At 32.4% G+C, this 14,366-nt stretch overlaps 1 protein-coding gene across 1 annotated transcript; it reads right to left on the bottom strand.

Annotated features, from left to right (window-relative positions):
* Positions 1-3,025: 3,025 nt before the first annotated feature.
* Positions 3,026-7,815, bottom strand: LOC121797243 (dnaJ protein P58IPK homolog). The gene is made up of 9 exons (XM_042195999.1): positions 7,605-7,815; positions 6,600-6,762; positions 5,983-6,184; positions 5,727-5,887; positions 5,553-5,646; positions 5,251-5,463; positions 4,629-4,709; positions 3,677-3,895; positions 3,026-3,303 (listed from the first exon to the last, which is right to left on the bottom strand). Exons 1-9 carry the CDS (start codon positions 7,723-7,725, stop codon positions 3,154-3,156), a joined length of 1,404 nt encoding a protein of 467 aa, XP_042051933.1. The 5' UTR covers positions 7,726-7,815; the 3' UTR covers positions 3,026-3,153.
* Between the last annotated feature and the right edge of the window lie 6,551 nt (positions 7,816-14,366).

Raw genomic sequence — 14,366 nt, 5'->3', positions numbered from 1 at the left:
ACCCAAACCCAAAAATTCGGGTACCCGAACTCGAAATCTCAAAAATAGCATACCCGACCGTATGTGAATTCGGATACCCTAATACCCGATGCGTGTACCCGAACCCAACTAATCGGGTACCCATAAACCCAAAATTATTATATTTCAAATTTATATATTCTATTTATATAAATTATATTATGATGAGAATATAAATTATTAAAAATAACACAATAGTACTATTTATTGACTAATATTAAAAGTTCAAACTTCAATTTTAATGCTTTGGCTTTCTCTAGATTAGACAAATAAACACTACTTAATTTCAAAATAAAGATTTTTGGCATAAATAGATTAAAATATATTTTTAAAGATTTTAAATAAACATATAAATAAAATGGAGAAAGCATAACTATATATTGAAAAGATAACAAGTACAAGAACATAAATAATGCAACATGATGTTTAAAACATAATACAAATGTAAATAAGTATTAAAGTCTAGATAATAGAACAATAAAATGTCAAACAAACCATAAATCGGGTTACATTATACTAAAAACATTCATAAATCTAAATGTGATTAAATAAATTTACCCTACCGACCATAGGCCGTATACTAAATAAAAATATTTATCACAAATACATAATTAAATGGGTTTAATCGGGTATTAGTCGGATACCCTAATATGGGTTTCAGGTACACTAAACTCGAAAAATCCTAACATTAACCATCCAAACTCGTACCCAAACCCATAATTTCAGGTTTCGGGTACCCAAAACCCGCCGGGTATTGGGTCGGGATCGGGTATAGCCGGAACCCGAGAACTAAATTTGCTTCCGTTGGGATACCTGAAATTCTATTTCCTTTCCTCTCCTTGGCCGGAGGGCCTCCAGGAGAAGGAGGTGGCGATCAACCATCCACATCCACTCTCGAGATTTTGATCAATTGATCTCCGCGTCCTGCCACCCCTACATACAATCACATTTTCTATCTCTAATTAAACACATAAACCAACAACTCTTAAAATTATGTGTCGACTAAGAAATGTGTTATCTTGACCGAGGCAGAGGGAGTAATATATAATAACAATAATAATATTATTATTACTATAATAGTTTTTTAAAATAATAAAAATTATACTCCATTAAATATTTAAATATGTAAGAATTCTAAAACTGAAATAGAAATCTAAAAAAAGCTAGGAATCACGATCATGGATACTACTTTCCTTGTTTTTCAGGATTGATTACTTTACCAATTTAATGAATAATTAAATCAAACACTAAATTCTACTAAAAGTTAAAGAATTAAATTACTTTCTCAAATAAAATCCTAACAAAACAAACATGACATTGTCAATAAGATTGGGACATAGAGATACTAGATGATTGTTGCATATGTTGATTTGCCATGATTGCATGACAATTACGTTTTTCAGTGGTCTTGCTATATTTATGGATTGTTGCAAAGAATTTTTCGACTGGTGCATATTTGGCATGTCTTACCAAATTCCGGGCACACAAGCATAGATCTATCTATGAAGATTCACAAGCCAATCATTTTAGGACTATAAATATAACGATCCTTTGAAAATAAGGACTTCAGCACCTAGCTATTGTATAATTAAATACCAATATTCTGTATCTGCAAACAGGGACGAAGCTACATCGAGGCCTGGGGCCCATGGGCCCCTCAGCTTTTGTACCTATTACTATTTATATATATATATATATATATATATATATATATATATATATATATTGCATTTATTTTGTTAATTGTGTCGCTTAGATGGTTGGAGCAATAGTCTTCAATATAATAGACCCCAGGATCAATATTTGGCTCTCTCCATTTCATTTTGAAATACAGTTCTTATTTAGTTGATTCACTTCTTTTTAGTTTAGTTTTGTTCTTTTTAATTATTTTCTATTGAACTTCTTCATTCCAAATTATCTTAGTCCAAAAACACATGCAATTTTTCTCCATTTCATTTGTTTAGTGTAGTTCTTAATAATTATTTTAAAATTATTTCCTTAATAAAAAATGATCTTACTTTAAAAATATGCCCTTGTTCTTTATCTGTTTTAATTGCTAATTCCAAATTCTCTTAGTTCAAAAATCATGCGATTTTCTTCATTTCAATTTAATTTATGTAGTTAAGTTTAGTAGTAGTTTTTAGTTATTTCATAAATGTTTCCTATTACAAATGATCTCACTCCAAAAAATATGCGTTTAATCTTTTTATTAATTTTCTATGTCACTTTAATTTTGTTTTTCACACAACCGCTCACAAAAATCTATTCTATTATTATAGTACAACATTACTAAATACTCCTTCCATCCCATACAAAATATCACCCTTCTTTTTTTACACTCGTTTTGAAAAATATATATAAATAGTTAAAGTAAAGAGAGGGTAAAGTAAGAGAATAATGTAGAGAAACCTTTGTTACGTTATTCTCTTTCCATTTCCACTTTAACTATTTATTAAGTATCATTTTTTTCAAAACGAGTGCATAAAAAAGTGTGACATCTTTTATGGGACAGATAGAGTATCTTAATCTGCAAGTTCATTTTACATTGATTCAATTTCTTGTCATAGTATGATCTATCAACGTCAACGTCGACGTCTCTTTTAACGATAATTGCATCTCTTTTAACGATAATCACTATGCACTGACAAGAAAATATCTCATATCTGTTAACGATAAATACCCTACATTTGTTAACGGTGATTTGAGCCCCCCACCATCGAAATCCTGGCTTCATCACTGTCTGCAAACAGTTCCATATAAGTGGATCTTCCCAAAGTCCAGAGTCCAGATGCAGAAGAAATTCATAGTATTCGAGCAATTTCCCATCTTTCACCCAATTTAATTTGTACTCCCTCCGTCCCAAGCTACTCGCACTTATTTCCTTTTTGGGCGTCCCAAGTTACTTGCACTCTTTCCATTTTTAGTAAAAAATTTCACCTACCGCCGTCATTTTTTACTTTCCTATACACTCATTCCTTAATTTTCGTGCCAAAAGGAAAGGAGCGAGTAGCCCGGGACGGAGGGAGTACATAATTAAAGAAATGAACAGCTCCTACAAGCGTTTAGTCAAAAATTGATACTCCAAAGAAAATCAAGGGTCAATGTCATTCTTGGTAAAACACCAATGTTAAATGTTTAGAAATGATATCCTCCTTCGAAGTGGAACGTAAATTGCTGCCCCCCTCCACCAAAAGGATTAAATCCCCCTTCACCCATTCCCATACCATTATCATCGATATCTTCTCCTCTATCGAATCTCGTACGTTTATCTTCGTCGCCCAGAATCTGTGGAGAAAGCGCACACACATCATCACTAAAATAACAGTTGCACAAAGATTAGGATGAAATATCAGAGATACACATATTAACAAACATAAAGAGTAGATGAGGATGCACACTTATGTTAAAAGGAAATTTTCCAAAACCTATTTGACCTATACAATGGCATCTTGTCAGCTCAATAAGCAATGTAAGCCTAAAATCCAATAACCTTCCTTGGCGAAGTTTATCACACATTTATTTCATCATTAGACTAAGATACTATAAATCCAGTTGTCTAGGCTGGCAGTGGCTTCTAAAATCTGGTACAGTCGAATAACAAGAAGCGCAGCAACAGATCTGTGGAACGGTGTGGCAGAAAACATAAAGAAGCTATTACCTCATATGCAGATGCTATTTCACGAAATTTAGCTTCTGCTTCTTCTCTGTTGTCGACATTCTTATCTGGATGCCATTGCAATGCAAGCTTCTTGTAGGCCTTCTTAATCTCTGATATTGATGCAGTTTTTGAAACTCCTAGGATTTTGTACCAGTCTTTTCGTTGGCTCAACTTCAGTGATCTTTCGGCTCTCATTAACACTTCACGGATGTTCATATCCTACCAAAGGTGGTCATTTATATGAAAATATTATTTAGATAAAAAACACTTTCATGAGCAGAATTTTTTATGTATCTATAGGAGCTCAGCAAGCCAAAAGTAAGTACTCACATTATGATACTATCATACATGTGGCACAATGTAACTCGGTGTTAGATCTCTTCCCTCATGGATGGTAAATAAAATAGGAAATTGAAATAGATTACAGTGATTTACTACTGGGTCCAAGTACAAAGCTGATAGGTGGCAACAGTCATGTGTAAATCTTCTGTATCAAACTAGAATATTATCATTCACAAAAGTTATAGAAGATACATGATCTAAAACAGTATGCCCTCCATTCTTGCTGAAGTTGCAATGATTAGAGTGGAAGAAATAGTTCGGATATTTTGTTTTTATATGCAACTCAATGCAGCAACAGAACTTATATGAATCTGAAAGATACAAATCGCAACTACTTATTACTTTGGGGACAAGATCGGAGAGGTCCCTCAAACACATAATAAAGATTCAATGAATTTGTGAACTGCATATAGAAGCATCTCCAGAATTCAATGGAACTCCAAATTAATCTTTCCAACAACCACTTATTCCTACAATGTTGAAGATACCCGTAATTGTTTATTTTGCAGACACCTTTACGGGTTAAGCAAGTATGCCTACTATTTTGTGGATGGAAATAGTGCCCATATAAATCAAGCAGAAAACAGAGCATCTCGGTAAAGTAACTAACCTGAGGCGACTTTTCAGCAGCTGATTTTAAATCAGCCACAGCTCCTTCCCAATCTTCAACTAAAAGCTTCGCTTCACCTCTCTGTGAATTATTGTTAGAAATTAGAATATATATGTATTCAATATAAAGGAAAATGATATGCAATACAAAGGAAAATGATATGCAACATACCTTATGTGAGCACCACCCTCGTTTGAAGCACATTTGGCGTTGTTTATTTTGATTTCATACATTTAGTTTGATTCTAATACAATAAAAAATGTTATTGAAATTTTTTATTTCACAAAATTCATAAAAATCAAAGCTTGATTTGTTATTTTATTTATTCATTTATTTAAAGTTATAGAGTAAACGAACAAATCAAGCTTTTGACTTTTATGAATTTTGTGAAATTAAAAATTTCAATAACATTTTTTAAAGTAATAGAATCAAACTAAATTTATAAAACAAAGTAAACAACGATAAACGTGCTTCGAACGAGTGTGGTGCCCGCATAAGGAGCTACATAAGGCATGTAGCATATCATTTCCCACCAGGCACAGGTCAAAAAACATTCAAGTTTAACCTTCCCAAACCCCTTTCCATTTTCAGGACAATATGCCTAGCGGTTGAAGATAATTACCTGGACTAGAGCTTCAACTTGATCTCCATCAATTTCTAGTACTTCTGTGCAGCTCTTTACCGCATCAGCCCCCCTACCAAGCTTCACGTAGACCTTACACAGTCCAAGATGAAGGTGTATATTGTGTGCAGTATGGTTTGGGTCAAAAGCAAGGGCAGCCTTGTAATCCTCCACTGCTAGGCGTAGTTTACCCTTACCGGCATTGTCTTCTGCCTGCAAGTATATGAATCAAATTTAGATTGATCGTAGTAATGCTGCAATAGTGCAAATTACTAAGTCAAAATGAAAGAACAAGCCATTACACTTTTTGTCTTTTTTAGGAGGTTTTTCAATCCAAAATACGCCTTCTTCAGCTCACCATGCTCGGGGTCCAACCGAAGACCTTTCTGGTAATGCCTGAGAAAATATTCAAAACAATTAAAAAACAAAAATAAATTAAATGCAATGCTACATAATTTAAAAGATTTTCAACAGACCTAGTGGCTATGTCATGATCAGCCAAATAATAGTAGGCACGACCACGCAATAGCAAAGCCTCTAAATTATTTTCGTCTTCTTTAAGAATGAATCCTGTCTCAGATATGGCCTTTGAATAATCTTTAGCTGCTATCAATAGCCTCACTTTAAGAAATTTAGCCTGAAATAAAATGACGGGAAACTTACACTGAATGCTTTTACAAAAAACAAAATAATTGGTACTTTGCTCATATAGGACAAAGTAAATAGGCAAACCTCATAGCATTCTGGAGAAAAAACAAGTACAACTTTATAAATATACTCTAACGCTTTGGTTAAATCTCCTGAATCAAAAAGGTTGTTAGCTGAATTTAAGGCATTCTGAGCTTGATATAACTGCGAAAGCTCCTTTTCTGCTGCCGAATTCCCAGGATTCATCTCCAAAACACTTTTGTAACTCCCCTCTGATTCCTCGTATCTACATTAGCAAAAAACTTCCTGAATCATATGATTTATCAATCAGACGCAAAAGAATGACTTGAAACCCATTATCCAACAGTAAGTGACATGGAGTATGCTCTAGCAAATGTAAATAAAAACCTAAACAATCACATAAAATTATCAGGTTAAATAAATCCAAACAATATAATTAATCTGACCAAAATAAAATCCTGGCTAAAGATTCATTTTGTAGATGCTCAGAGAAGAAGCAGATTTAGGTTTTTCAGAGTATGGAGTGGGAGATGTAACAAAGAAGCAATGGAGAACCAAATGTCATCCTCAAGCTACTAATGAATTTACAAGTGCAAGAACAAGTAAGAACAACACGAAAGTTGTTCATCTGCCCAGATACAAGTACAGTTATTGAGTTTAGCATAGATGCTAAAAAAGACCTGCATAGCTGACGAAGAATGGATGCTCTATGCCAATATGCTTCTGAAAGTGCTGGATCTGCTTCTATAGCAGCATTTAGGTCTCTGAGAGCGTCACTATATTTCTTCACTTTGATACTCTGTGAAACTCTCTCAAAGAGAGAAGCACCACCTGCTTGGTCATCTGCTTATTAAATAAAAAGTAAGTATATGCTTAGAGTATGAGGTACTTTAGCCAATATCATAGAACAATCAAGTAATCCATGTGTTACCAATCTTCATATATTAACTTTGGCACTCAATCCAACATAGCACTTATCTTCCAAAACTAGTTAAAAACCATACTATTCCTAAAGAAGAAATCTTGAAGATTGGCAAACAAGGTTCCACTTTCCATTTTCATAGAACTCTAGGTGAACCCAACATACATTTATGCTAAATTTGTACTGAATAGCAGAAAGAGAGCATGAAGATGATGAAAGATGAAAGGATACATGCAGTCTTTGATTTAACTAATTCCTAAACAACTGCTGAAACAGTTGATGATGTGCCGTTCTTAATAATTTGAAGGGGATTTGGACATGTTCTAATCTCATTCATCTAACTTCACATGAACCAACAACCAATATACAGTCACACTGCTACAAAGGATAAACCTTATTTCCAGAGATGACTACTTCCACAGACTAAAAACCATGAGGCACTATTACAGGGTCTAGACTCTGAAACATAGAAAGCTGATGGTATTGGTATCCAACTAACTAGTTGGTTATTGATATCAAATACAGGCCACCCCTCACTTGATGTGGCTAAATGTAGGCCTAACGATCAAATAATTCCGAGAATAAGATCTTTACAACAATGTGAAAACAGAGAACATTCATAGATACCTAATTCTAACATAAACAGCAGAAATTAAGGCTAATCAGTTCTTTAAGTAGAACAGGTCAGCAACTGAAAATCGGATATGCAGCTAAAAGCAGATCAAAAGGAGTAGTTAATCCAATTATAAAAAAATTAACAAACCTGCAGCAACGAGCGGTTGGAGGAGGAGAAGCTGGCAGCAACACACGAAGTTTAGAATGAATGCTGCGTAGAGAAAGCCTGTTGGAGCCATTGAATCAAAACCAAAGAGCTTCATCCCCATCTCCACGACGAGGTTGCAGCCTCCTATTTTGAGGCAAATCTATACTAAAAGAACAAACAGAAATAACTATAGGTTAATCTTATGCGAAGCTCTAATTAACATATGAAGTTCGGTGATTGGGCCTGCGGGCTAGATTCTATACAGCCATTCCACGTTGAATTACCCTATAATCGTTTGCCACGTGTGAAACTATTTGCCTTTTAACATTATTTTCAAGTTTGGGCTTGCATAACCGAAAATAAATGGGCCTAGATTCCGAAAAAGCCTTGTCGGTCTAACTAATTTGAATTTCACTTAACGCCCAACAAAGGCTGGTTTTTTTAAACGGTTGGTTAAGAGTGTGAATTTTGCATTTCTGGTTTCTTGGAAGCATTTTGACAACTTTTGTGAATTACTAGTAAATGTTACTATAATAAAAAAATGTCCAGACATACCCCCTCCTTTTTCTAAAAATAGAAATTTTTAGAACGTTTTAAAGCAAAATTGGTAAATTATGAAAGAGATAACAGGAAAGAGTGTGTTAATGAAAAATGAATCTCTATCTCAAGAACTTTCCTAAAATTGAGTGTTTCTATTCATACAAACGCCTTAAAAAAAAAGAAAACATTTCTATTTTTAGGAATGGATTAGTAAAAAATGAAAAGAGGCAGTAAATAAATTGTTGTTTTAAATCTTAATTGCTGCAGCCTGCAGTCAAATAACCGACGTATATACTATGTCCACTATTTTTTTTATTTCCCCAATTTTTTTGTTTAAAACGATGAAAATGCACATAATTAGCCTATGGATATATATAGATGTTTGTTTTAGACCAAAATCATTAACATTTATTTGTGGATCATATGAAGAAAAATAATACCCAAACCAAATAATAGGAGAAGGTCACATAAAGTGAAAAGATTCGGTTATTCCCAAAAGAAAGTGTGGTAAGGGTAGTCAACGTCTGCTACAGAAATTCAACCTGTGACCCAATGTAAAAAAAAGTCATATAAAAATTGTTTTAAAAATCAAGTCGTAGATGATCGGCCATCTCAAGATTGAAGTCTCTATCTTGGTGCTTTCATTTTCTTTTGCTGCATTTTAAGAAAAGTGGTTAAGGTAAAACATATGCATGAGACAAGTATGTCTGCTTTCGAGAATCTTTTTTCATATATACTTCCCATAACCTTTCTAATTGGATCACCTTACATTCTGCCCTAATTTCGACATCTTAGGAATATTACTAAAATAATATGGTAAGTCAAGGTCCAACATTTTCAAATTCTTGCTTTAATTTGCTGTGTTTTGCGTTTAGGGTCCTTTTTGTTCTCCCCACTCCTTAGCTACACATTATTTGAGTGATCAATTAATTAATAAAGATGGATCGCTTTGGTTGTATTTACCTATAATTAAATTCAACATTATTAAATCATGTAGTACTATTATTTATTCAATTACTTGTTGGTTGTATTATTTATTAAGAGAAATCATATCATTATGTGACCGTTATACGTAACTTTCTAATGTGTGATTGATTTCTCATAATAGAAAAGTAGAATAAAAATAGATGCAATCTCATCGGGAAAGAAATAGAATAGAATGATAATGTGTATTCGTCTATAGAACAATTATTACTTGTAGGAGGAAGAAAAAGGGAAGATGAAAACGGCCCATGATGTTCACTAGTCGAATACAACAACTTTATAGAAAGAGTAATGCTAAATGGTCATATTATGGCCAATCATAATAAAAAATTTTTATTAAAAATCAATTCACCTCAAAATCAATAATTGTCTAGGACGATTCTACCCTTATTTAATACTACTACTACAAAACTCTCGATATATAGTTAACTGACATATAATGCATATTTTGATATAATAAATTGTCTTGCCTTCTTTCGGCTTCACCAAATGAAAACTTATTTAAAATGAATACTTTAATTGTTCACCTGATATTTCCAATTTATTAGTTGAACCCATGATTAATTAAATCTTAAATTAGCACATATAAATTAAATCTAAAATCAATACAGTGTAACTACATATAATATTAATATAAATATATAAGTCGTCATTTAAACTTAAGAATCACTTAATTAAAAATATATATTTATTAGTATTAAACTTAGGAGTATATATATTTATTATTAAATATATTAAGTAATCTATTTAATTATATATATCCTTTTATTTTATATGGTAGGCATAGAATTATCCTTTTTTATTTCCCTTTCTATTCGTTTTCTCTCTCTCCTTATATTTCAGAATTTTGAATATCGTTACTTCTTCTTTGTCTTGACGGTGGGGGAGTTCAACGGCACTACGACACCATCAAATGGTCGAATTCCTCAATTTAATGAAAAGAAAAAAGGGATGTGTAGTGGAATGGATCTTGTATTTGTGTAATTCTTCAAGACTACTCCATAATCTTGAAGATTATACTAGAAGAGAAAGATGTAGTGAATCATAAATAATTTCTCTAACTTATACAACAAAATGCCATCCAAAATTTGTTGTACCAGTGTAGCAAAAAAAAAGAGCATGGCACTTTCAAATTTTTTGTGACTCTTGAATATTGCGATACTCTTTTGAACTTTTAAATAGTTAATTTGGATTTTAGGCACAATTATCGTGATTCGTACGCAATGATTTTAGGCCTAATAGTTTGGTTGATTAGATTATTAGAATAGGATTTGGGAGTTGTTATACGTCATTTGCTCATGATTTTGTGTTTGATGTTTTGATTTTATGCTTTCTTCCAAACCTACTTAACTATTAGGTGATATGAGTAGTTCATACCATTGATACTTGAATGATATTTCTTATACTCTCATGAATAAATAGACTAAAAATGTTACCTGATCAAATCTGATGAAACTCGCTCAAGTATATATAGGTCAGAGAACGTAAGAGAAGATCCAGAGAGAGAACATACTTCAAAATTTCTGAAATCTATGGAGAAAACATGTAAAGGACTGCAGAAAAATATAAAAAAGGATAATAAATCTACGCCTACCATATAGAATAAAACGACTAATTACATTAGGCTGGAGATTAGAAATCAAAACAAAATCAACTAAAAATTAGGAATCTATCCTACGTGGATCACAAGGCGCTCATAGATGCTCACACAAGTTGTGCAGCAGAACAGTTCTCTATAAATGTAATCATATGATTAGACTTATCCATTTTGGAGTGTCACAGTAAATGTTATTCTCTCAATTAAAATATACTCTCTCCGTCTAAAAAAAATATGCACTTTGGGTTCGTCTCAATTTTAATGTAACATTGACAAAATAAGAGAGAGGTAGAGAGAAAAAGTAAATAAAAATATTGTTAGCGGAGAATGGATCTCACGCCATTAGAGAGTAAAAAGTTTTCAAAATTAGAAAGTGTATATTCTTGTGAGACGAACTACAAAAGTGCATATTCTCGTGGGACAGAGGGAGTAGATGTTTAATGTGTTAAGATATAGATAATAAAGTAAACGATAAAAAAATAGAAAACTGAATAAAATAAAGAGTAAAGTATGAAAGCAAATAAATTAAGAGTGAAAAATATATTAATTATCTCGACTATAATGGAACTTTCTTTAATGAAAAAATTATTTAATTATAATGAAATTTTTTTGATATGCAATAAACGTACATACTTCATTAGTTCAAGAATAATTGTGCAATAAACGTACATACTTCATTAGGATCCGATAATAATTATTTTGGGAAATAGAGTTTGTAATTAGTGAAGACAGAAATTAGTTTCAACATTTAATTTGAAATTAATGTGTATTCTCTCTCCAAAATTGGAAGGAAAGGGTGATTGTGTAAAACTAAACTATTATTTTATTATATTATCTTTTGCAATTATTTACAGAAATACCAACTTGTGGCCGCATAGCATTACTGTTATTGAAGAGTAATGATATAATAAATGTGCAAAAGTAATGCTCTAAGCTAGTTAATTACTTACTACTACTTACTAGTTTAAGGCCAATTCTTTTAATAAGGGCATGTCCGCATGTTTATTTGTTAGATCACATACTGACTAACTGAAGCTTAATATTGTAAATGAAGGTTGTTTCCCACTTTAAGAGTCCCGATCACTTTTGCACACCTGTTTTGTAAAAATCATAATAAATAGTTAAAGTGGAAAAATGGTAAAGTAAGAGAGATAATAATGTAGACAAGACTCTTCTCTATATTATTTTCTCTCTTACTTTATCATTTCTCCACTTTAACTATTTATTATGATTTTTACAAAACGGGGGTGCAAAAGTGACTGGGACTCCTAAAGTGGGACGGAGGGAGTACTTTTAAAGAGATCGATTGTGGTGTTTTGTGGTTTAGAGTCTGAAATATCTTTATTGCTAATTATTGAAACCGTGTTAAATAGAATAGTAGTAGTACTACATTTATTCTGGTATGATCTGTATCTAATCCTTTTCCCATTTAAACAAACAAAACAAGGCCACCAAAGTTGACGAGGTCGCTCCATAGGCCCGAGACTTCAACCGGCAGTCAATCAATAATTACGCTAACATCGGTTTCAATGAAATATAATGAGGAATCAAAATTTTTAAAGCAAAATTCCAATTACTATTCAAAATGAATATGACACCGGACAACAACTTATCGTTCATGCAACAATATAAATTCCAGGTAATATCTACTTTTCAAGTTTGATCAATGCTAAGTGCCCCATCCAGAGATGTCAGTCAGGCTAACTCATTCGGGTTCAATCTAATATGTTCGGATTATTTAGATACGGGCCATTTGAGTTATAAATTTTCAACCCTAATTCTAAATTTTCGGATTTCAAGGTAAATCTATTGAGCCTATCGGACTAAAAGTAATTGTTATAAAGTAGAGTACAGATAATTTAAAACCTATAATAAATGAATGCACACAAATGATGTTATTCTACTCGAAACAAAATATTTAGCTCATAAAATTTATTTATACCGATAGGTTAAAAGTAAAATATAAAATATAAAAGTAATGAAAATTGAAAATTAAATAATTAGAATTATCTTATTTATGGAGCTCATGTTAATTTCAGGGCAACTATATCGAGTTGCAGGCTATTCGGTTTAGGATTGTTCTAAGTTACAATTTTTTTGGGCTATCAATTCTCAATCCTAACCCTATAAATATGTCTGAGTTATTCTTGCCAACATAAGGGTTGCGGGATGAATTAACCATTAGCTTCATCCATGCACTTATACACCAATTAAAATTGATCATTATTTATTACATTTTTATATGAATAAATTTTATGTGTTGTTGTATTGATTCAAAATATATGAAAATATAATTGATACTTCTACGAGAATATATTTTAATAATGAAACATAATCATATACGATACCAAAACATAGTGGGAAGTCATATTTGTCCATTATTCACTAAATAATTTGATCATGCATCTCGACTTGCAACTTTAAGATACAATATAGATAAGGTTAGTGATAAAATGCAAACTCAAATATTGTTAGGGCTGGCAATTTTCGACACGACACCATAATCTGACACGAATCCGCACGAAATTATTGGGTTAGGGTCAAGTCTTATTGGATCCGTGTCCTTATCGGGATCCATTAAGAACCCGATAATTTCGGGTTGGGTTCGGGTCGGATACGGGTAACCCATTAAGAAATAATATTATTATTTTTATTATAATTTAAATATATATATATTACTTTAATTTTTTAATTTCTTATAAATTAGGTTTAAATAGTATAAAATGAATTTTAATTGTGTAAATTAAGTTAAAAGTTAAGGTTTAATCGTGTAATATTAGGTTTTAATCGTGTAATATCAGGTTCGGGTTGTTATCGTGTCGTGTCAACCCATATTATATCGTGTCGATAATGAGTTCGTGTCGGGTGCGGGTCGTGTTCGGATTTGAAGGTAGCAGGTCGGGTTCGTGTTCGGATTTACAGTTTCCTTAACAGGTCGGGTTCAGGTTAAGCCTTATTGGGTTGGGTCATTATCAGGTTGACCTAATAACGACCCAATCTGCACGATTTGCCAGCCCTAAATATTGTACAAACTTCAAACTATGATCTGGACCGTTAGAAAATGCTAATAGATGACAAAATAATAGCAACAGAAAATGTCAACACAATTCCAACATAACCTCAACTGTTGACTCTGTGTTGAAATTTTTGTTGCTATTATTTTATCATATGTTGACATTTTCTAATGGTCCAGATCAAAGTTTGGAGTTTGTACACTATTTAGAGTTTGCGTTTGATCACATTCCAGATAGATAATTATGCAAATATGATTACTCCTTAGTACTCCCTCTGTCCCATAGTAGTGGAGTCATTTTGTAATTTTTGATATGATCCATAATAATCGAGTCATTTCCCTTTTTAATAAAAAAATCAACACATTTCTCCACACTCACTTTACTCTCTCTTACTTTATTCTCTCTTCGTCACTCTATCTTTTTTCATTCATACTTTATTCTTCATTTACTTAACTCATTTTACACAATTTTTCTTAAATCATGTGCCGAAAAGAAACGCCTCCACTGCCGCGGAACGGAGGGAGTAGTATATTTAAAGATGTCCTAATTTTATATTAAATTAGTATCACGCCCGTGCGATGCACGGGTCATTTTAATTTCTTCATATTTATTTCATTATGCGAAATA

This window comes from Salvia splendens, chromosome 3 (genome assembly GCF_004379255.2).
Source record: "Salvia splendens isolate huo1 chromosome 3, SspV2, whole genome shotgun sequence".
NCBI lineage: Eukaryota > Viridiplantae > Streptophyta > Magnoliopsida > Lamiales > Lamiaceae > Salvia > Salvia splendens.
This window is presented reverse-complemented; position numbering and strand designations above follow the sequence as displayed.